This window comes from Python bivittatus, unplaced genomic scaffold (genome assembly GCF_059951505.1).
Source record: "Python bivittatus isolate LINGU-HERP-01145 unplaced genomic scaffold, Pbiv_v1 ctg000980_np1212, whole genome shotgun sequence".
Taxonomy (NCBI): domain Eukaryota; kingdom Metazoa; phylum Chordata; class Lepidosauria; order Squamata; family Pythonidae; genus Python; species Python bivittatus.
The window spans coordinates 815868-839196 of record NW_028277125.1 but is presented as its reverse complement, the minus strand read 5'-3'; the positions used below and the strand labels follow the sequence as shown (position 1 = coordinate 839196).

General features: G+C 55.3%; 1 protein-coding gene across 1 annotated transcript in view; it reads right to left on the bottom strand.

The window, feature by feature from the left end:
- ATP13A5 (ATPase 13A5) overlaps window positions 1-23329 on the bottom strand; it is a 38164-nt gene that overhangs the window by 6538 nt on the left and 8297 nt on the right. The window contains exons 2-20 of the mRNA XM_088132202.1: window positions 17204-17377; window positions 16123-16263; window positions 15479-15549; window positions 15312-15392; window positions 14526-14673; window positions 13833-13967; window positions 12300-12372; window positions 11801-11932; window positions 11054-11224; window positions 10446-10796; window positions 9904-10061; window positions 8816-9004; window positions 8448-8509; window positions 7681-7828; window positions 5495-5581; window positions 3802-3958; window positions 2494-2611; window positions 1915-2039; window positions 1020-1186 (exon numbers count right to left, since the gene is read on the bottom strand). Of these exons, the coding sequence (XP_087988328.1) occupies window positions 1020-1186; window positions 1915-2039; window positions 2494-2611; window positions 3802-3958; window positions 5495-5581; window positions 7681-7828; window positions 8448-8509; window positions 8816-9004; window positions 9904-10061; window positions 10446-10796; window positions 11054-11224; window positions 11801-11932; window positions 12300-12372; window positions 13833-13967; window positions 14526-14673; window positions 15312-15392; window positions 15479-15549; window positions 16123-16263; window positions 17204-17377 (2688 nt within the window). The remainder of the gene's footprint in view (window positions 1-1019; window positions 1187-1914; window positions 2040-2493; window positions 2612-3801; window positions 3959-5494; window positions 5582-7680; window positions 7829-8447; window positions 8510-8815; window positions 9005-9903; window positions 10062-10445; window positions 10797-11053; window positions 11225-11800; window positions 11933-12299; window positions 12373-13832; window positions 13968-14525; window positions 14674-15311; window positions 15393-15478; window positions 15550-16122; window positions 16264-17203; window positions 17378-23329) is intronic.

Below are 23329 nucleotides of genomic sequence, written 5' to 3'. Positions count from 1 at the left end.
CAATGCTGTGGCTAGAAGGGCCTGGGGAGCCGTGGGTTAAGAGGAAACCAGTGCACCAGGACAGGCCCTGCTGGACTTAATGCACAGGCATTGCCACAGCCTTTGAGAACCTTAAGATTTTTCAGCAGTTCCCCAGGATCTCCATCCCAGCCCCACCAAGAATGCTCATAACAAATTCCTTATTTCAACCCACAAGAATCGTCACAACTGAGGCACGGAGAAAGAGTGAACCTTCCATCTTCTTCTAATGGAGCCCCCAAGAGCTGCAGAGCCACTGCTCCCATACAGAACCAAAACTACGCACTTACTGACTGGCCAGGTTCACACAACACCTTAAACCCACAACCTGGTTAACAAAGCCCAACTGCCATAGTCACACAACCCATGATGCCCAAAACAAATGGTTTTCTAGAATGGCCTCCTGCGAAGGGAAAGGGGAACTGAATCTGGACTGAGGATCCGCAGCAAGGGGGCTCCCCACCCCCACCCCAACTCACCTTTGGCAAGGATCTGACAGGACGTCTCGCTCAAGACCAAGGCAAGGTCTGGGTTCCCACAATATCCTGAACTGAACTCCCCAACCCCATTTGAGCCTAGTCTAGTGTGTTGTGCCAACCTGCCCAAATTCACAAAATTGACCCCAGCTGCTGCCCCGGCCTTGTGTCATGGCCCCAGCTGCTCACGCCCCAGCAGAGGGATTAAAGAAACCCTGCCAGAGGTGGGCTTCTCTTCAGCCAGGCCAGGGATTGGGGAACATCTGATGCCAGAGATCTTCAGTTGGAGTCTGAGAAACTTGGTCCAGATGGACCAAGATGACCTTCTCCTAAGAAAGTGAGAAGGAACGTGGCCATCCTGGCTCTCCTCTGACCCGCAAGCAACTCAAGCCAACATCTGGGGCCAGAATCATCCTCCCCCTCCCCCTCCCCCTCCCCCCTCCTCTTCCTCCTCCTCCTCCTCCTCCACCAAGCCCTTCCCGCTCATCCTCCGGAGTCACCTCTCTTCTGGGGCAGCTGCCTTACCTCCTCTTTGCCTGCGGTTAAGGGCGCCTCCTCCTCCAACAGCTGCCAAGTCACGGATGCCGGGCTGGAATCCTCCGGCTCACAGGCATCCACCAGGACCACCTGGCTGGTGCTGGGAAGCATCCCGGCAGTCCTGGCCACGGTGATGGCTGTCTGAAGGTTGTCACCTGGGGATGAGGGAGGCTGAGATGAGTGGAGCCAGTCTTCAGAATAAAAGTCACTGCCATCCGCACGTCTGCAGCAGGTGACTCAGTCGGTTAGGCTGGAGTCTGACGGGCAAGCTCTCCCAAAGGGACAGCATCGAGCCCTGGGCACCAAAACCCTGTGTCTTTTTTGAAATGACAAGGAGGTGGGAGAGGTGAGTCCGAATATCCAGCTGTGGGCCAGGATCCCAGTGTTGCTACGTGGCAGCCCTGACTGGAAGAGAGCTGGGAAAGTCGGAGGCAGCCCCTTCCCACGGGGGCCTCAGAAGCCCCCACAGGCTGCTGGGACACGATGCTGAGAGTGGCGCTTCCTGGTTTAGGAATCAAGGGAGGTGAGAAAAGTCTAGAAAGCGTAATTGCGCTTCTGGAATGAGGCCACTGAGTTGGAGCAGTTAAAGGAGGCAAGAAAAGAGGGTGAGGGGATTCGTGGCAGAGGAGAGAGCAGGAGAAGTTGCTGGCGGGCAGTTCTGAGGCCCTTGGACCAAAGCAGCTCCTGGAACGGGGGAGATTCTTGGGAAACGTGCAACATAACCAGATGCCGAGGGGCTCCTCTACCCGTTGCTGCTCTAGAAGGCGAGGGGAGCAAGTTCAAAAGACAGGCAATCCAGCGAGCCCCCTTGGCTGCTGTGCAGCAGCTGAGCCCTCTCACCCTGGCCCACTACTCGACCCAAGAACCCTCCCACCCAACATACCCGTGACCATCACACTCCGGATGCGGGCCCCACTGAGCTCCTGCAGGACGGCCTTGGTCTCGCTCTTCAGGCGGTTCTCCATGACCAGGAGGCCCAGGAAGGTCAGGCCGGACTCCAACTCCTCTCTGTGAGGGAGGGAGAAGGAGAGGCAGGGAAGAGGCTAAGCCTGTTGTCCTCACCTTGGTTGGGTCCCGCGTGGCCTGCTCTGGAGCAGGGCTTGTTTGGAGGCCTTTCTCTTTGATGATATGGCAAGGAAATTCAGCTCCAAAAGTTGCAAGAGTTGGCACTTCTCAATGTAGGGAGAAATAATGGGGTGGGGTGGGGGGTGTACTCCAGAGATGCCCAGTTGGGTGCTCGGTGCACTGGGGCTGAGAGAGTTGCAAATATTTCCATCTCCCCACCCACCCTTCTTCTCCGGTTGCCTTGAACACAAGCATTTCGACAGAGCTAAAATTTGGAGAAGTGAGACTATGAACTTTGAAGTCTGTGAGCTGAATAGTTGGATCTTACCGTGTTGCTCCTAAGTACCCATCCAAGAGAGGTCAGCGTTGGCTGCAGCTGCCCCTTGTCCCGGCTTACCTTTCCAGGTCACTGAAGGCCGCTCCTTCAGGAAGGACAAGCTTCTTGTGGGCCAAGCCAATGACTCGGAAGCCCTGAGCCGTGAAGTGTTTCAGCTCAGCTTGGAAGTTGGTTGGAACTGGGGAAGGGGAGATGGCTCCAGTCAGTGACGAGAAGATGTTCACCCCAAGGCACCCTCCACGCTTTCAATCTGCTCAGGCAACACTGGGATGAGACAGAAGGCAGCAGAACTGCTGGACAATCCACAGCCATGGCTTTGGGGCTCCTGGTCTCCACAGGCCCTTCCTTCTTCCAACCGTCGCTGTGCCAGCTGCCCTGGACCATCCAGGCTCCTCCTTCATCCCCACCAACCAGGCAAGAATCAGTGCCCAGTTTTTCAGCAAATCAATCTGGGATTTTCAAATCTTCATGGTCTCACATCAAACTGGGCCTGGATCTGGTCCAGATCCAGGTCTCCCTTGCTCTTGGATTCTTGCTGTGGCCAACTGGCCCAGTGCAGATCCTTGTGCTTCCTTCGCCATCCCACCCCTTTACTGGAACTAGAGGAAAGCAACCACAGAAAGAGAAGGCCACAATTATGTGAAGCCACTGATGGAACAATGGGCCCCGTACATTGACTGTACCTCAGAAAACCTCAAGAACACAACTGCCCTGAAAGGCCACTGAACACACTTTCCCTTTTGCACAAGGAAACAATCCAGACAGCTGGGAAAAAGAATCTCAAACCAGTGTCCAGAAGAAGACAGTACACTACCCTGTATGTCATGTCTATTGTATAAAGGCTGAGGGACGTTAGGAAGATGACCTATTTTGTTGCAACAACTTCTGCTGGTGTAGGATTATCAGTGCCCTCCCAGTAATGAAACGGGGAAAGGGCGAGGTCTAGCTCATGAGCCAAACATTGGCCATAGGGGTTCCCCCACCCATTCCACTGGTTTCTGTCTGGTTGCTCCCTTGACTTCACCTCCACTCCCATCCCCAAGGCAGTTGTGCAGAACCTCTTATCTCCTTTCAGCTGAGGTCATCAAGAGATTGTCCCCAGCTGGGCTTTAATCACCCTTGTTGAGGTCAGTGCCACATGGAGAATTTGGGGTAAAGAGGAAGCTCCCCAAGGCTGCAACCCCACCTGGCCAATTCCAACAATCCACACACAAACACAGTGAGCAGTGAGGTTAAGATGATTCCGGTAAGAGTTAAGCACCCTACATGCCTGCTGAGAGAAACACCAGAGTTCCCTGTAAAGTGTGGAGCTGGACATGGAGACAGGATTCCTTTCTGATTCAGGGGTGCTGGTTCTTTGTCCCTTACCAGTCATTCCCTCACAGAAGCTGGCCACCGTCTCTGGGGCTCCCTTCATGTAGAGCTCGTACCTGCTCTTCCCCACTTCTTGCGTGATGACGGACATTCTCAGCAATGAGGAGGAAAAGGGAAACTGATGCAGGATTACAATTCCTTCCACAGGGGCCTGGGAGGGAAGGGAAGCAGATGTAGTGGGATGAAGGAATAACCTTGAGGAACAGGAGGGAGAGCCACAACCAAGGCAGTGGTCAGAGAAAAGAAATGTAATTTGCAAAAGCGTCTCAGACTTGACCCTCCGTAGTTCTCTTGAAAGGGGGAGGTACGTTCAGACTTGCAAGATTCTGTTACTGTAACTTTATAACAAAAGCAGTATAAGCACTCATAACTTTGATTTCCTAGTCTGGTCTGCCTCGAAGGGTTGACATCAGGGCAGGCTGAGGGCTTAACCTCCACAACCTGCCCATAGGTTTGCCAGGCAGGATTTTAGGAGGAACAAATGCTTGTTTGAGACAAAGAAAGGTGCCAACGGCCTTTATGGATGTAATGGTTAGGCCTCTCCTGAAAAGAAGACCAACTCTAGGCTTCCACAACTGGTCAAGCTGGGCCTGACCTTCAGTTCTGGAGCTAACTTCAGGAGCTGGTAGAGGCCTCGTGGAAAAGAGTTCCTTGGATGAACTCTGATCCAAATTTGGACCTGCTCTGGGGCTTGGTCATCCTAGTGGATTTCCCTCCTAGTATAGCCAAGGAGGCTACAGCCCTCTTACTTCTCCTGGACCTCTCTGTGATTTTGATGCCATTGACCACGGTCTCCTCCAGCAGCGCCTGGCTTAGTTTGGTTGGAGAGTCTGCTGCTACGATGGCACCAGTGTTTTCAGAAGGTGGCTCAAGGGGGACCTTTGCCTTTGGACTGTGGGTACTGCCAGCTTTGTTGTTCATGTCCACCACATGAAAGTTTGGGCTGTCGTCACTAATGCTATATATTGCTGATCAGCTCTCTCCCACCCAACATTCAGAAGGAGGGTCTGGAACTGATGAACTGGTGCTTGGAGGCAACATGGGCATGAGGATGAGGGCATACAAGGTGGGCTTTAATCAAGAGTAGATGGAACTATTATGGGCTGGGAGATCTGATGAAGGAGAAGCTTCACCTGTAAGTGGGAAGGGCCCTGCTCCCTCTGAAGGACCAGGTCTGTGAACTGGCTAATTGCTGTTGGAGGAGGCCCAAGTGGCCCTCCTTGTCAGCACGCTTCCCAATTCCATTCCAATATTATTCTGACTTTTAAAGCTGTAAAACTTTAAATCCAGATTACTTGAAAGGAGACTCCCCCGCACACACAGCCCTGCAAGAACAGCCTCTGAGATCCTGCTGGTTGCCCACCAGCAAGTTGCCAGCACTACCACTCAATGTGGAGAGGTGCTCCTGCCTCACAGTGGCTTAAATAAATAAAGGGATTAAATAATAATACCATAATTGTACAAATCCTCAGACCTCCATCTGCTTGCATCTGTGCAGAAAATAAGCTCCAGAGCCAAACCCATTCTTGCTGGTTTGTTGTGATCTTAGATTTTTCCCGCCTTCGTGGACAGAGAACTCCCACCCCTGATTTTCCTGCACCTCCCATTTTCATTCGCTTGCACCGCCGGCTGGCAGCCGAGCCCTCGGTTTCTACGGGGAAAAACCAGGGCCGGAGAACTGGCTTACTGGGGAAGCAGCAGGGCCTGGTTTCACGACGACGCATGACTCGGGTAGGCTGGTTCGGCTGTTGTCCGGCTGGGGCTGTTCCATTTCCTGGTGTAGGAAAAATAATCAGAAGCATTAGGAGGTATTCTAGAGCCTGCTGGTGTGTGCGTGCAGGTGATGTGAACGAGAAGCGCAATATCCGGGGTGCTGAAAACCTGGTTTTGCTTTCAGGAGGAGCCCGGTTTGGTGGTTCAGGACTAGGAAGGTACTTCAGCCTGTGGGCTTCTGGTGCTGGCGTTTTATCAGGAGTCATTGTGCACCAGTCAAAGCCTGGAGGAACCGTCTCCCAGCTGCCCCATAACTGAAGGCTGGTCGGCTTGATATGTGGGTCCCTTCACTTTACTGCTTTTCCTCCCTGCCATGCCTGGTTGGCCACTGTGGAAGTAGAGCACCAGCGGGAAAAAACTGAACCAGCATGCCTGGGGTGGGTGGGGAGAGTACAGGTCAACTTGCTCGCATGTGTAAAAGACATGGAAGGCGCACCGTTTGTCCTCCTTGAGGCCGGACTTACGTGTCTTAGCACTTACACAGTAGCCCTAATTTACATGCAGCCCTTTGCCACAACCAAGGCTGTGTTCTCTCTTTAGCTACTTGGAGGATCCACTTCTTCCTACAGCAGCAATTCCCACTCTCTTCCTTCATAATACAAGTAGTCTGGTCAGGTCTGAAGGCACAGAGTACCTGCAAAGCTGAGTAGTTTGTGCCCCTCGAAAAGCTCTTTTTTGGTTCGTGGGCAGAATGGTTCCCTGTCCTATCGGGCAAGATTTCTCTTTAATCTACCGGCATCCTCACTGGTGGTCAGTCTTCTGAATGGTCCTCCAGCCGCCCCCCCCCAAGGTCTTTCCCTCACCAAACCCGTTCTTCAGTCCCCCCACAGGCTACGATCTTCCTCTCCTGAGACACGTGACGCTCCGCCAACCATAATCCCAGGGCGTGTGTGTTACTTAACTTGGTAACGCAAGCAGAAAAGGCATTGCAATTAAGCACGACAAAATTAAACAAACACCTGATCCTTCCAACCCCAGAAAGAAGCAAGGGGAGGCTGAACCAACATCTCACTCAGACTATTACATTACAAGCAAACGGAAAATCACATCCTGGAGTTAAACCAAGGGCACATTTTGCTCAGACACTTAGTAACGGGGCAGGGCCAAGCAGGTGAAATTAGCCCTAAAGTGGAACCTCCCCGCCCCCCCCGCGCCAGTTTTCAAGGTCTTCTTTGTTGAATTTGGCAGGCCACCATTTTCTTTAGCCTTGCCCATGTGACTACAGCCAGCAGCGAGTCTACTGTGCCAACCACCTGCCAACCGCAAGTGCACGGACTGAAACCTCCACCTGTTCTGGATATCATCAAAACACCCCAGAGCAATCCCTGCTGCATTTCAAACTCCATTTAGACTGAAGAGCTCTCTGAAGCAAGGCAGAAAGCGGGGCTGGCGGAACCACTGTTGGTTCACAGAAGATCCATGGCTGAGAACCCCTCAGTCACCACCACCAAGGGCTTCACCATCCTGACAGCCACCCATTGGTTCTCAATCACACCCCCTGCACTGCTGGAATAAAAGCGTTTATGCTTCAAAACTATTTTCTTGGCGTGCATTAGGGAGGGCAGCTGCAGGAAGCCCAGGGTGTGGGTGGCTGGCCTGCCCAGCTCTCCTTTTCCAGAGCAAGGGGGTGATCTGGAGCCCCAAGGCCTCACATTCCCATCCTCAGAGGCTTAGCTGAATGCAGCACCTGCCCTCAGGCAACACTCAACAGCTGATGGGTCAAGCGAGCGCCCTACAGGAATTTGCCAGCCGGGAAACCTTCTGCAGGTTCCTGAAGATTTATAGTCTTGGGACCCCCTTGTTCCCTTCCTGGAACTTGCTCTTTCATGCCGCCTGTTTCCATCCGATAACCCATTCCCGCAATTCAGGGAGCCCAGAACTCAGCATGCAATCTGTTAGCAGGGGAGACTGTCCATCTTGTTCACCCCTCTGTGCCAGCCCAAAACGTGGCAATGAGTGACTCTGGCAGGAACGTAGCTGGTAGTGCCCACTGCAGCCCCGAGGAAAAGGAAGGCACCTTCTTCCCCCTCCCTGCAATTCCCCTGCAAGAGCTGGAAAACTTAAGGGTGGTGGAAGCAGTTAGAAGGGCGTTAGGCTCACCCAGTCCGTGCCCTCAAACATCTTCAGGTCCAGCGGATCTCCCTGGATCTTCCCATCCAGCAGCAAAAGGGAGTGGCAAGTGGCCATGGCGCTGCATAAGGGCCCCCAGGCCAAAGGGGCCCCTGAGAAGCTGTGTACGCTCTGGAAGCTGAGGCAGAGGGTGGAATGAGCTCACTTGTGTGCGGAGCAGAAGGAGGTCATTTCCCAGCTGGCTCCCTGGGCAGATGTGCCACCTGCTTTATGGCAGGAGACCCCTGGGCAGCTCACTCCTACTTTGGCCGTACTTGGGCCTGAATGCCAACATCCCCTGGGCAGGGGAGTTTCTGTGCCTCCAGGGCAGGTCAGCTAAGAAAATGGCCGGCTGGGGGCCACCGAGGAGCTGCAAGGCTCTGGTCCGTGTCATTCCCCCAAGGGGGAACCAGGAAGGAGGCAGCCCAGGGCAGGGGGCAACCGGACACCCCCAAGTCCCCTTCCTCCAGTCCCCAGAGCTCCTTCGGCCAGACACATGTACTACCATGCTCTGGGGAGCAACAGATGAAGGTTATAAATCTGCCCCCAAGCAGGCTGATCACTGTTTTCTCCCCCTTAATTTCCCCCAAACACCTGTGTGTGATGGCACCCCACCCACTCTGCAGCCCTCCACCCCTCAGTGTGGCTCTCAGCTAAGAAAAGATGTTTTTTCCCGGCATCGCGCTCAGTCTCTGTGCATCCATGACTGATGGCCGAGATTGCAAACGCCTCTCAGATTTCCATCCAGCGTTTCCTACCTCTTGTTCTGGCAAGGAACGACACCCCAGAGATCCAGCCCGTCCTCGGTTAGGGTGCCTGTCTGGGTTGAAGGAAGCACCATGGTTAAGCCCCCCGGGGCAGGGGTGCAGGCACGGCCGCCCCCACTTTTGTGAATGGAGACAAGGGAGGGGAGAGGGGACAGGAGGGCCATGCCCAAGGCGGGGCCGGAGCCTGGGGAGAGCCGCGCTCTGCGGGTGGAAGAGCTGCTTGACCCCCTTTGCCAGGGCAGCGGCCCTGAGGAGGTGGAGCCGGCTGGGAACAGCCTCCCAGAAGACAGGCCGCCCCCCCAAGAGGAGCCCTTCACTCACACTCACACTCACACACTCACACACAGACATGGCTGCACCTTATCAAAGCACACCAAGTTGATTTGGCCGCAGATGTTGATCCTCTGGGGACTGATGCAGAAAATTTTCTTCTTGGTGAGCCTCCGCTGGGCATAGACAATGCTGGTGGTCAAGGCCGCTGGGATGGCTGGGGGGACGGCAACGGTCAGGAGCAGGAGTGCCATGGCCACAGTGTCCGACACGGGTTGCTGGGAAAGGACACCGTGGTTGGGGTGGGCGGGCTGAGCCAAGGAGCCCGTGTAGGTTGCTCAGCTCCACCCGCCCCCCCCGAGAAAGGCAGCCCTGATCAGGGGGTGGAAGTTTGGCAGTGCTGGGGGGCCGCTCTTCCCAAGATGGGGAGGGTGTTCACAGTCTCTTCTGAGAGGAGCACACGTGGTGGGGGAGGTCGGCCTGTCCCTTGCTGCCAGTTGCAAGGGGGCCATTGCAAGCAAGGGAAGGCTGCAGGCCATTAACCCAGGCTGGGCTCAGGATACCGGGCAACTGCCCCAGACTTCCCAGCGTGCAGGAACCCTGTCGGAAAATACCCAGCAAGGGAACCCGGGCTGACCCCACTCCTTTAAATGCTCAGACTCGATTCCCAGGACGGTCCTCCGCTTTGCTAAGCAAGCAGCCATTGCGAACAAGGGAAACTGTTGAGGTGCCAGCTGTGCAGCATCTGCACCTCGGTTCAGCCTTTCTGGGCAGCCTTCAGCCAAAGAACATCCTCCGGGCACCGTCCCAGGTAAGCGCAAACCCTCCCGCCCCTTCCCGCCCCCTGGAATCTGTGCATGCCCCAAACTTGCCAACCATGAACCTCTTTTCTTTAGGGGAAAAGGCCCGCCCAAAGCTGAGAGACAAAATTGGAGTGTGGGGGGGGGGGGGATTGGCAAGGATTTCCCAGCAGAGGTGCATCGGTCCTCCTCACTGCAAGCCTTTGCTGCTGCTTGAGCCCCGTCTCCTCCCCGTGCACCCAGCAGCGCCCAGCCAGGCGGAGGGAGGGAGCAGCAGCAGCAGCAGCAGCAGCAGCAGCAGCAGCGCTGGGTCTCCTGCTGGCCCGTGAAGCTTTCTTGGGGGCCCTGAGTTATTCTGGGGCTCTTCCGGGACCCACCTTCTGGATCACGTACACGCAGGTTGCGTAGATCAGCCCCAAGATCCCAACCACAGCCAGGCCCACGATGAACTGGAAGGCTTCTCGGTAAAGCCTGAAGTTTAGTGGCTTTGGGTAGAGGATGGACCTCACCAGGTCTCCCTTGGCGGTACTGAAGCCTGCAGGGGAACATGCAGCAGGCGAGGGGGACTCAGGGTGCCAGTCCAAAGCTGTCTCGGGGTGGGGGGAGACAGCCTGGAAGCTTCCGAGGGCCCCCTTTGCCCAGGCCAAAGCAGGCGTAACCTGTCCCGGCTGAGGATTATGCAAAAGGGGTGGCTGCTCCCAGCTCAGCATCTCAGGGGGTTCCTCAGCTGGCCCCGCTTTCCAGAAAGAAAGAAGGCCTCTTTCATCCCTGTGGCAAAGGCTGCCGAGGGCTCAGGCAGCGTCCCGCCTTCCGGAGGAGGGAGCCCAGCCAGAGCAGCCCACGCGAGCAGGGGCGTCTCTGCAGAGAAAGGTTCCTGGTTCATTTCAAAGCCAGATTTCCCTCACGGAAAATGCCTCACCTTGTCCCGCCTGTAAAGGGGCCGCTGGGACCCCCGGGGGAGAATCAGCTGCCCAGGTGGGACTCTGCAGAGCCGCTGCCTTCCTGCAGCTCTGCGAAGGGGGCCCGGTTCCTGGGAAGCAGGAAGATCCGCCCTGCGCAGAACCGACCCCCAGGTTCAAGGGCGGGCCTAGCGCCGGCTCAAGGATCAGCCGCTGGGATCGATGCCGCTTGGAATCGCTCCGTGAAACGGGACCCTTCCTGCAGAACGCGGCAGCCCTGCGGGCTTCTCTGCCCGGCTGCTCTTGTTCGCTTGTGAGCATATGGTACGGTTTGGCACCAGAAAGGTTATTACGCGAAGGCTGCGGGCATCCTGGATTAACGCGGAACAATGGAACAGGTTCACAAAGCTGAAACGGCCCTCAGAGATCACCGAGGGCCACGCCCTAAAAGGGGGGCTTAATCTGAGCTGTTGTTCTTCCTGCTTTGGCATCGTTCCTGCTAGTTCCTTTGCTGGCTTAAGTACGGCATCGCCGCTCCCCTTTCCTCGGGGCCTCCGGCGTACCTTCTGTCTGGACCAGGGGGCCAGACTGCGCTGTTCCCGGCAAAGCCGCCGCTGCTTGGACTCACCTGTTTGCAGCACAACGGCCCGGACGGGCCCTGGGCCTGCCCGCCTGGTCTGGATCACCTCCGTGCCACAGAAGAGGACGTGCCGCCGGTAATCCCCCATCCCGTACACTTTCCAGGGCATGGTGTTGTCGGTGTGAGGCAGGGGGGTCTTCGTGACCGGAACACTTTCACCTAAAGGTCATGGAAGAGTCCACACAGCCCAGTGCCCCGCCCCCCTCCTCGACAGGGGTACCGGCCACTGCCCCAAGGAACGTACGGGCTGAATTCTGATTCAGGAGGAGAAACGGAGGGAAATGGAAGCCGGGAGCAAGAGGAGCCTCTTCCTTCGCTGCCCTTACTGCGCTCCGGGAGACGGGGAGGTTCAAGGGCTTCGTGGCTCCATTTCTCCACCAGCTGCCATTATCTGCGGGTGGGTCTCCAAGCAAACACGCAGCTAAGCCTAGAAATGGCCTTCAAGGACAGGCGTCCACGGACGGAAGCAGCTTGCAGAGCGGAGATGCAGCCAGAGGGAGGACGGGCTGCTGCCGGCAGCCACGGGGAACGCTCTCCCGGTTGGATGGCTGCAGCTGCGCAGGGCACCCTTGGTGGCGAGTCACCTCCATCATGAAACAGCCAGAGTTTCACGTAAAACCGGCCCACCAACCCTCTCCCCACGTCCCCCCCAGCAAGACCCCTTTCTCTGCCTGCCAGACCCACAGGCTGGGGGGAGCAGAAGCACCACCAGACACACGAACTGCCGGCTTGTACCTGTGAGCATCCCCTCATTGACCACGCAGCTCCCCTCTAGCAGGATGGCATCACACGGCAGGGAGAACCGCTGGCCTTCCAGGAGAAGGACGTCGCCCGGGACTAAGTGGCAAGACTCCAAGGTGCAACTCCCTGGCGAGGACAAGAAAGAGAGAGATGCCACATTCGCCTGATCACAAATCTGCCACACCACATGGACTGAAGCCATCTAACCATTTCTCTTCGCTTCGCTTTTGTACGCAGGGGAGGCGAGGAGACTTTTGTTGCTCCAGGAACTGCGGTGGTTTGGGAAGGAGACTGGCAGAAAAACCTTCCTGGACGCTTCTCTTGGCCAGCCTGCCTGGACTGAAGGAGACCTTGGCCCCACGTCACATTGCTGGAGTGATCAGGGAGCCCGAGAAGGCAGCGTGGAAGCCCCTCTCCCCAAGTGGCTGGGGGGGAGGGAGATGTGGGGAGGGGAGGGAAGGGGAGGGGAGGGATATCGGCTCACCACACCCACCTTCGCCTTTCATCCAGACTGTGACTTGGACCCGGTTGTGCTCCTCCACCAGCTTGTGCAGCTTGAGGGATTGCTGGGGGGGGGGGGCAGGGGAGAAGGTTAAAGGGCTGGCCCTGGACCGCCTCTGCCCCTGCCCCCAGCTCAGTCCATCTCCCCTGCCTCCCTCTTTCTGGCAGGGGGGGGAAGGCTCATCCACATCCCGGGGGGGTGCGTGAGATTTGCCAAATTTTATCAATGGAAAATGTAGAGTCACTTTCTGTGAGACGGGCAGCTATATAAACGTGACTAATAAATAAGAAAGCCATTTACCCATCTCTCTCTCTCTTTCTCTCTCTCTCTCACACACACACACACACACACACACACACACACAGAAAGGGTTTTCCCAGAGGGACGACCCACGAAAGCGTGGGGGAGCGTTATCCATTTCTCTCCTTCAGAGTCTTTTGGATGGTGACAGAAGACTGAGAAGCCGTTGGAGAGCAAAGATGGACAACTGGCCCTGTCTACTAAAACCGCAGATTTCGGGGGGAGAACAGCAGGACAAAGGCCTCTCCCGAAAGGCGAGGCTCATTGCCAAGGGGAGATGGGGGTTAGCAGGGAGAAGGCGGGGGCGCACGCTCCCCTTTCCCTCTGGGCCGGAGGCAGAGCCTGGACCCCGGGACTGACTCAGCCCCTGTGTGGATTCCCGCTGGGGCTGGGCCCCCCCGCCTCCTCTGCCCTTCGCTTCCCGGGGCGGGAAGCCGAGAGGGGCACCAGGACTCCCGTGCTCATCTGCAGCTGAGGTGTTCTTGCTCCAAGCGACCGAAGAGTGAAAATGGGCAACTCTGTGACACGGCGCTCCAGAGCCAGAGGCCAAAGGGCACGTCTCGGGCTCTCGGGCATCAGCGCAAGAAACACCCACGAAAAACGAATTGGGGGAAGAGAGCTCTGTTCCCCCGTACCCTAAGTCCAGAACTGCAAAGCGCCTCCCTCCCCCACAAAAAGCAGCCCTGGGAGAAAGACGCTTCAGGCCCCTTTGGGAGAGCTGGAGGAGGAGTCGGTCTTCCCCGGGACCCCTCCCCACATCGACCCCCAAGGGGAGAAGTCTGCCGGGGCAGCTGCCTCAGGGCCTGGGGATCCCCCGGTCAGGTCCATCCCCAAAACAGGCTCATCACCCCAAAGGCAGCTTTGCAACCCAGGAAGCGATCAGTATGCTGAAAGTCACCTGAGCATGTGCAGAGTCCCCTGAGCAGGTCACTCCATCTCTGAACAAAGCCAGAGTAAGGAGAACCACTGGACCAGGGAGTCCCAGCCACAGAAGCTGACCAAGTGACTTTGGCTCAGCCTCTCTCTCCCCTGCCTCCCTCAGAGGGTTGTGGTTATGGGGGGAAATTGGAGGAGGGTGTGCACATGTACTTCCTTGAGCGCCTGGGGACAGGCAGGGCGCTGATCTAACAAGTCCGTCAAGTGAGGGTGGGGCGGCAACCCCTCTTCCGCGAGATCGCAATGGGCAGGGCCGGCCTTCTGGCCGGGGCAGCGGTGTTTGCTCACCTGCCGAAGGTCATACACGGTCAGCGCAATGGAGATCACGGAGAGGATGATGATGGCCACGGAGAACTCAATGTAGCCTTGGGAGAGCCAGAGGGACAGGGTGAAGGCTTGGAAGACGTAGAAGGGGTTCAGGATCTGCCGGCAGAGAACGCAGACCGGCTGTCAGGGCCGCCGTGGGGCACCTGACAAAGTGCCCACAGACGTTCAGCCTTGCAGCAACAGCAAGGACAGGCGTGACGTTGGTAGGCCACGCAGGGTGCCCTCGAGCCACACAGGCCTCCACGGCCTTCCCAGGGCGTTTGTGGCCTGGGCCCCCTGCAAACCCCAGTGCCGGATCTGACTTGCACCGGAGGCAACAGCAAGCCAGCTCCGCGCCAACACCTGGTTGCCCCCAGAAGTGCAGCCCTCCGCCTGGCATCCGCTGCAGCTCCCTCGCCACGGCTCAGGAGGAGCTGCCAGGAAGCCCCACCCTCTGCCCAGCGCCCACGGCTGAGCTGGCTCTGCGCTGTGGCATCGCAAACGGCGGGGACTATAATCTCTCTCCAGTTTCTGCGAGAGCGCCATCGTTTTGGGAGAGCAAGGTTTGCTGTTGTTCGACTTCCCAAGAGGAATGTCAAATACCGTGAATTTCCTGAATTTGCTCCTCGCCCTCTTTGTTTTTGTCCGAGACCTGCCAGCATGCAGAAGTCTTACAAAGGAGCTCAGGGTCTGACCCAAGACCCCGAGCCTGCTCAGCACCATCCTCACAGTCTTTGCCAGAGAGCCCGTTACCTCTTTAAAAAGCAGTTTCCAGATGGGACGGATTTCGATCTTGATGGTGTTGGGGCCGCACACTAAGCTCCTGTGAAGGCAGGAGGGAGAAGCGCAAGTGTGCTGCGGAGCGGAGCGGAGCAAGCCGCAGGCGAGGAAGGAGCCCGGGCCAGGGCAGGACCCCTCCCAGCCGCCCGAGGTGCTCTCAGGGGAACCGGGCCCCCCACCCACTGCCCATCGGATGTAGGAACCTCCAAGGCCAGACCAGGCAAGCGCACTTCCTCCCCTCTCACTCCCTGGACAGACAAGCTTGTGTGTCCTATTTGCAACCCTCTGCACTTGAAAAATCTTCCCAACCCTTACGGAACAAATAAAACATTAAGACAAAGACTAAAAAAATTGAGTTAAAAAAAGGAAAGAAGGAACTAAAACAAAAGAAGAAAAAAGTTCAGAGGGTCCATGCACATCTAATTCTGTGTGTGTTTGCACGTGCGATTCTTGGCCAGAGTCAAGGCTGAGAAAATATTTCAGTGCCGGTATACAGCATATGGGGAACTTTTTTAATACTGCAGCTGTTTTAAGACGCAGGCTTGTGGGAAGGTGAGTTTCTGGCTGATGGAGTTCCCAGCCGGTGACCCTGCAGCCTCAGCGACTTCCAGAGCCCGGTGAAAAGAGAAGGAAAGGAGGGGGGACCACCTGGGGGAGGTGCTGGCTGTGGGGGGGGCATACCTGAGACCCTTTTCCTTCCTCTCCAGCCCTTCCCCAAATCTGTGATGCATTTCGTAGCAGGTGTGGCTGTCCTCGAGGGACCTAGGAAAGGAGGCACACCGAAACATGATGGAGATCGGCAGGGACCCTCCGGCTCCTCCTTCTCCTCCAAGAAGCGGAAAACTCACCCAACTGGGGCAAACTGTTTCTCAGAAAAATCCCAGACATAGCGGATTTTTTGTACCTGGATATATCTCCCCTATAAGAGCAACAGATCACGAACACATGAGAACACCAAGGGCCTGGCTAGCCTTCCCCAGTGGCCGCTTCAGCCGGGCCGGGAGCAGAGGGCCGCCCTCCGGGGGAACGCACAGCGAGCCAGGAGCCCTGGGGCTCTGCTCTGCCTGGGAAGGGGCCGGGGTGGGTCGGCAGGGAGGATCAGCCCCGCCCCCTCCCCCCGCAGGGCGCCAAGGGTTGCCACGATGTACAGGGGTGCCCCGTGGCCTCTGGAGGTGCCCAGGGCAGTGCTGCGCAGCTGACGTTCCCCCTGCCTCCCGATGAGGCCCCCACCGTGGCTCTGGCTGGGCCCCGGAGGTCTGAAACCAGGGAGGGAATGCAGGCCACGCCAGAAGCCCGCAGGTGGAGCGCCGCGCATTTTTCCACCGGACAAGGCGAGGCGGCTGCTCGCTAGAGGCTCTTGCTCTCACCTCAGGCTGTGCCTGATGGAACTCACTCAGCAGGTGGCAGAGCAAGACATGTTGGAAAGCTCTCCGCGGTCCCCCCCCCTGCCCCCCCCTGTTTCCAGTTAACCCCAGGTCCCCCCCCTGCTTACTTTCATGTCAGGCATCTTTATGGCTTTTCTGAGGACTGAATGCTTGTCTGTACTGAAGCTGTACTCCGATTTTTCATGGCCCAAGAGATTCTGAAGGTCCAGCCAGATCACCTTCTTCCGCGCGTACTTTTTACTCTCATCCTGGGGGGGGGGGGAAGAAGAGAATCTTCAGAGTTAGCGATTTTTCGGTTAGAGCAGGACTGTTTTATTGCTTGAGCGGGAGACTAAGGTGCGGGTCTCATAATGATGCCGACTCCTTTCCCTGTGGAAGGAGAAAAGGAGAGGAGGACGACCCGCAGCAAGGTGGGCAGACTCAGTCACGGTGGCAATGGGGGCACCGTTGGGAGACCCGAAGGGCCAGGCTGGGGACAGACCCTCCTGGAGGGAATCTGTCTCTGTGGTCGCCAAGAGGTGGCACTGACTTGGTGGCACATAATCAATCACTCAATCACTCAATCACTCAATCAATCTTCGCTCTGGGCCCTGGTAACTTCAGCTATAATAACAAACATTTTAGAAAAGGTATAATTAATTCTTCAAGTGAGATTTGTCAGGTTGCCAAGAACTCTCAATCTTCATTAGACTAACTATGCTGGAAAACGATTTCAGATTTCTAGACTACATTAGATTCCATGGAAACAGGTTAAGGATTTCAGATTTAATCTGTCAACTCCAGGACCCAGCATGAAATCAGAATAAGGAAGAAACGATGAATATGTTGTCTCCCCCTTTGAATATGGTGGGGATTCTGTTTCCAACCAGCCCGATCTTTGGATTTCTGAAAAGCGAATATGACCTCGTAGCCCAAGTGGTGGATGCTTCCCAGCCAAGAAACGAAACCGCTGTGGACCGCCCAAGTCGCGGTTTAACCCCAAGAAAGGAGACGCTGAAATGCACGTCCGAGCCATGTCTGTGCCCAGGAGAGTGGAGGGAGGCTGCCCGTTCTCCAGCGCCTCGGGGCAGAGCAGGGTTCTCGCTCAGGAGAGACGGGGCCACGCCAGTACTGTGCAGAGCAAGACGCAACGCCCCGGCTGCGGCTGCGGGGGAGGCGGGCTGCTTCGGCAAAGGACGAGGCACCTACCGTGGTCCTGAGCAGCACCACGTCGGCCTCCTCCAAGCTGCAGGGCACGCAGTTTGCCCACACGTCCCACTCCGGTTTCCAGTGGAAGAGAAGCAGGAGCCCTCCGCAGGACAGGAGATACCCGGCCAGGCACAGGGCCCTGCGGACGCCTTGGGTCTTGTAGCCGAAGATCTCCTGGGAAGAACATCGGTGTGAGGTAAACCCCGGATGAGTTCACACAACGTGCTCAACCTGGTGGCTGAATGAGCCCATACAAGGTACTGAAGCATAAACTCAGCAGCTGTACAACACACGACAGCGCAAACCCTAACCAGGGTTAAGATTAATCCAGCTTCGCATGTTGTGTGAATACAGCTGTAGGTGTTGCCCAACCTGATAAAGCCACAGCGCGCTAGGGTCTGAGGATGTGACACCCAGCAATTTTCCAGATTGTTCTCACATGTCAAATGCAAACAGGAATAATGGTTCGGCCTGAACGAGGCAAGCTATTCACACTCTAGGTCTCTGCTTCAGAACCGTTTTCGGGTGAGAAAGAGGCAGAAGGTAGATCCCCTGAGAAGCAGGAAGGCTCTTTCCAGCACGATCCCCAACTTCTGAAGAGCACTCCATGACAGCCTCCTTCCTGCAGTGTTACGATCCACTCAGCCCCTATTCCCAGCAGCCTTTCCCAGAGCGGAAACATCTCTGAACAAAATTGCCACCAGATGTACTTGAGATCATCTGGCCAGGTGCATCTGATTCCTAATTTTGTCATCTTCAGATGCAAGATTGTTGGATACATCATCCTCGGAAACCAAATGCTTTCATTCGTGGTGCAGAAAAGGAGGATCACCTGGTGTCCTATTTTCCATCTCTATCGTTCTGCCATTATGTCTACAAAAGGGTCAAGGCTGGAATTACTAAAGGCCCCTCCCTGGGACTGTCCAGGCTAATTACCCGGGCTTTTTCCCAGGGGCTCTGGAAAGCCCTGCGCCTTTTGACATAGACGGATGCAGGAAGATATACTGTAGATAATGTGAATGGTTGCCGGTCGCTCATCTCCCGGCTCTGCCCTGCCTCCTCTTGCCCCGTTTTGCCAGTCAACTGTTCTGATCTTTGCTGCTGCTCATTAAATGAGCCTCAAGCCACATTTTTGGCTGGCTGAGCTGAGTCGTAGGTGCGCTTGCCCTGATCTGGATCTGGGATGGGCTGGGTGCAAAACTAGCTGGAAACTGGCCACAGCAATTTCCTAACAATTGCAAGGAACAGCAGTTAAGGTGAGCTGTGTGTATATGATGTGTTATTAGCCAACCAGCAATGGATCAGATACAAGTCAGCTGCGTAATTCACCCAGGGTACCTCCAAGGGGTAATTGAAGACTCAGGGTAGCAATTAATCTGGCCACCCAACCGGCTCGGCCAGGTCAGTGAAAGACTCGGTGTGGCATTTGCACAACACCCTAAGTGTAGCTATTGCTGACCTCAGTTAGGCTTTTTTGGGCTTAATGCATGGTGTGAGTCCAGGCCGGTTAGTTCATTTTTGATTCCATGTCCTGGGTGCAAAGAGAAAAAGGCACGCGAGCAAGCAGCTCTTTTCTCACGCTGCTTTCTGCTTGCAGAAGGAAGGTTAAGTGTTCAAAGGGAAAGATCCGTGAACGGGTAACAGGTTAATACAGATCGGCGCATGCAGGTTTGTCACCTTGTCCGTCTCAAATACAGTACGCCCTTTTGATAGACAGAAGGTTGTGTTTTCCACCCATCAAATGCAAGGTTCTTGATGGGATTTCAGTGATAATTAGATAGATTATTAATGATTTAATAATCAATAAATCCATTTAAAAAATAATTGTAGGAGAGTTTGAGTTTGTCAGAACAAGGAAGAATGTAGGAACACCTTAAAGGCAATTTGCATACAACGGATTGACAGCGTCTCCTCCAGTTGCATAGCTGGGGCAGGCGTGGGGCAGGCAGGCTGACGCCTTGCTCCATGAGGAAGAGTTTGGCCAGGAACAGCTGCAGCGGGAGATAAATCTCCACCACGGAAAGGGACAAGGCAGCTGTTCGAAGCCAGACGGTAACAAACGTGGAGACTCAGCGTCTGCTTCTTGGCCTGCTTTGGCAACGAGAGATCGCAGCGGCTTCCGTTCCCCAGTCGAGGTTGGCTCCTTCAGAGCAGTGGCGAAAACGCGGGGCGTGGGTCGCCTCCAGAGGAGGAGGCTGAGCAGAGGATGGGAGCAGCCCTCACGCCTCGGTGGAGCAGAGACGCCGAAGACGGGGGGGGGGGACTTCTTGGCCCAGGGCAGGATCAGGGCCGCTGGGTGGAAACTGCAAGGAAGAGGTTTGGGCTAGACGTCAGGAGGAACGGTCCGACTGTACGAATGGTCAGCCGGTGGAACAGGCTGCCCATGAAGCCAAACGTCAGGCTGCCCTGCTTGCCTAGGTGTGCTCGGTGCCAGCCCCCCAACGGCAGCCAAGATGCTCCCTGGCTCCTTGCTGGGCGACAGTCAGCTGAGAAGGGGGCCTGGGTCCGGGTCAGGCAGGGGGCAGGGGGAACAGGTGGGAGAAGCGGGGGCAGGCTGAGCCCCAGGCCCCAGGCAGGCCAAGCCCCTGCTTACGAGGAGCCGGTACGGTGCCAAGCACCACCAGACCTGCCCACAGGTGGTTGGGGGCGTGTGGATCGCGGCTCTGAGGCGCTGCGGAGATGCCCCTCCATCCAGGGCAGACCCCCACAGGGGCCCTGCCTTCAGGGGGCGGAGACCCCTCCTCCTCCTGCTCCTCCCCCCGGTTGCAGAGCAGCTGCTGCGGGCGGCTCGCTTGGGTTGCAGCCCTGGTAAGCTGCCTTTCCAGCCGGGGAGGAACAGCAGCTCATCCTGCCGAGGGTCCCCCACCAAGGCTTCTCGGGGGTTTTCTGCAAGGCCAGCGCAGAAAAACCCACCATGGCTGGATTTTTCCAAGAGACAAAACCAAACCAGGCGTGGTGGCTGAGGGAGACGCTGCATCCCGCATAATGCAATAAACCACAGAACGATATTTCTTAGAATTAGTAGGTCTCTGGCAATCAGCAATGTTACGCAAACGTGCACACTTCACAACAGGCGCGATGGACGAAGGCCCCGAGGGATTCTATGGCAAATTGCAAGTGGTGCTAGGTCAAGGAAGGACACAGCACTGCTCCTGGGCAATTGGGAGGGAGAAATGGAGGAACCCAGAATCCCGTGGAGATTGGGATGGGAGAAACACAACCGTGCAGAGATAGGCGAAGAGAGTTTTGTGAAGAGAGTTCTTCATTTACAGGCAACAGGTGCTTCAAGTAACATAAATGCCACCGTGCCCATGGCATCCCCAGATTCACACTTCAGAATCAAACAAGTACCCGGAAGCCGATGGAGAAACACAGCTCAGTCAACCAGCGGCGTTCGGGGGCAGAGCGTGGAACAGATAATCACTCAAACTGAAGAGCGTATCTGCCATTAAGCTAAGAGTTGGGGTCGGCCTCTACAAGGGGGAGAGCCTCTTCTGTGGTGGCACCCCATATATGAAATCCTCCCCAGAAGCTCATCTAGTGCCCACTCTTCGGTGCCAGATAAAGACCTTCCTTTTTTCCCCAGACTTTTTAACTGCCCTTTAATTGCATTTTCATTCATGTTATTTCAGTTTTTGAACGACCTCCTTGCAGTTGCCTAGCTTATATGGTGTTTTTATTTTGCATTTTAATGTACCTGTCTTTATTCAAATTGTATTTTTACTGCGCTTCATTGTAGACCACCCAGAAAGTTTTGGCTATTGGTGAGTTTATAAATAAATAAAGCAAGCTATGGATATAAAATCAGTGAAAGGCACAGATTCAATCTGCTTAACGTGTGAAAATGAACCTGAGGAGCTCTGGGGAGAGAGAAGAGGCAACAGGAAATCCAAAGAGGTAAAACGATTCCAAAAATCGTAAAGAAGAAAAGCTTCGGGAGGTTCAAGCCAACCTTTTATGCCAGTCGGGGGAAGTCGGAATACCAACGCCCCGGCAGCAAGACCTCCGCCATCAGGCCAGAAAGGGCAGAGGAAGAAACCTCAGCCGAGAACGCCAAGAAATAGAGGAAGGTCACAAGGCAAGGAGGACGAGGAGCTCCGTCCAGGAGGCGAACGAAGGTCACAGGGAAGAGGAGCGTTCAGGAGTGACCACGGGAGGGATCTCAGGGAGGCAAAGGCGATGAAGGGTTTTGGAAACAACACTGGAAACTTTTGCAAACAGGACTGTAGATTGACAAACATTTCTGGAGAAAAGCATATTTAAGGACAAACTTCCATAGAAACTGTGGTGCAATAGGGAAAAACCCAGCTGATGAACCAGAAATTGAATCAACTAAAGCGGGAGGTAAACAGGGTGTAAACTAATAGGGACCCAGAGGGCGAGGCCTAGAAATGGGAGAACGCGGTGTCCATTCCTGTCCTGGAGAAGGGGGATGCGCAGGTGACCGAGCCGAGCGGTTCCACAGAAAGCCATCTTGTAAAGGAAGCAAGTATCAGGCTTGCCAAGGAAGGCGAGGAGGAAGGCAACCGTTGAACGGGAGCTGGTTTCTGCCGCTTGCCCTCCTGGGGCTCATGAGTTCTCCGGCCTTGCTGGCCTCCCCCCGTAGGGCGGCCCATGTCCTCCCCACCCCCAGCCAGACCGTTCAGGCCGCTGAGTTCTGAGCAGACACCCGGACCAAGGCCTCCAAGCCAGCGAGGCCCCTGAACCCCAGTCGGCCTCCTGAATAGCTCGCTCGGGCATTTGCCGATGCTGGCTCACGAGTTATCTTAAATCAGCGCTTGTATTTTTAAATGGGAAAACTAGGAAGTAACTGACCACAAAAACTGACTTGTGCCAACCTGTTTTATTAACTGTGTATTCTCACTATAAGCAGAAAACCTAAACCATGTTATGATTGGCGTTTGACATCATTTCTGGTTAGCACTGATTATATGGCCATATAAAAGTTGCTTGTACCCTCCTTCAGTCGGCCGAATCTTGAGATCTGTCCCCAGCGCTGTTCAGATAAACTCGGCTCGAGCAGATCCTGCAGTCTCCGGTCATAAATTAGGTCATGGGGAATTCTCCCCCACAGGCTGTCATGTCCCCCGCCCCGCCTGCCCCAGAAGCGTCGGCACTTGCTCTCAGCACCTGAGTCTTCACCCCGGCCCTGCTAGCCATTGCCAGCTAGCCTCAGACTGGGGAGGGCAATGTGCCAGTTAGCCTCGCCACCCCTGGCTACGCCAAGGGAGGTTCTCTGGGCTGCGATCCAGGCATGGCCCAGGGAGCCTTCCTGACCTTTGATGGGCAAGCCCTTCTGCCTTCTGAAAACCTTGCTGCTCGGCGCTGTTGGAGAGGGAAATTCTCTGTTGACTTATATCCCATTTTTTGATTTACATTTTCTCTCCCTTCCCATTAGGCCCCACAGACACGAGATGACGTTCGACTTGCCTACTCACGCAGAACGGCAGAGTAACTCACACACTTTATGGTGGGCTTGCGAAGACAGCTCAAGCACACATGGACGTGATCAGTAGCATTCCAGGGTCAAGACCTCAGAACAAAGACAATAAGCCAGATCTATAATTAAGCAACAAGAAGCTGCAGAGGCATAAGAATGATTGGCTACAGAGGAAACGCAAAGACAGAGGTGAGTGGGTTAGACTTGCACTGTGCAGTGGCAAAACTTTCCACTAGCATCTTGCTCTAGCAGTCTTTGCAACCACTTCGTCTTGCATCTAACTCAGACAGCCTAATGCAACGAAGAAACAATGTCCTCTTGAAGTGTATTTGCTTGTTAAATACTTGCTGCTACAGTTTATACTCTCACTATGCTCAGGAGCTCTGTGCCAAAACATGTAATAACATTCGAACGGCTTAATTTCTTCCCCAGGGCACTATGCAAAATGGAACTCTTCTGCAGCAGTGCAACAAGGAATGACTTTTTGTGCAACACAAATCAAAATCTTCCAGCAAAACTGCAACCTGTGCATTTTTACAGTGGTACCCATGGATGAAAGGACCCTTGACTGCGTTCACACAATATCCCTAACCCAGTTAATAAATTAATCCATTTCCTGGGTTCACACAATATATGGAACCATAAACCAACAAAGGAGACTACGTGTGTGCGCAAGACAGAGAGAG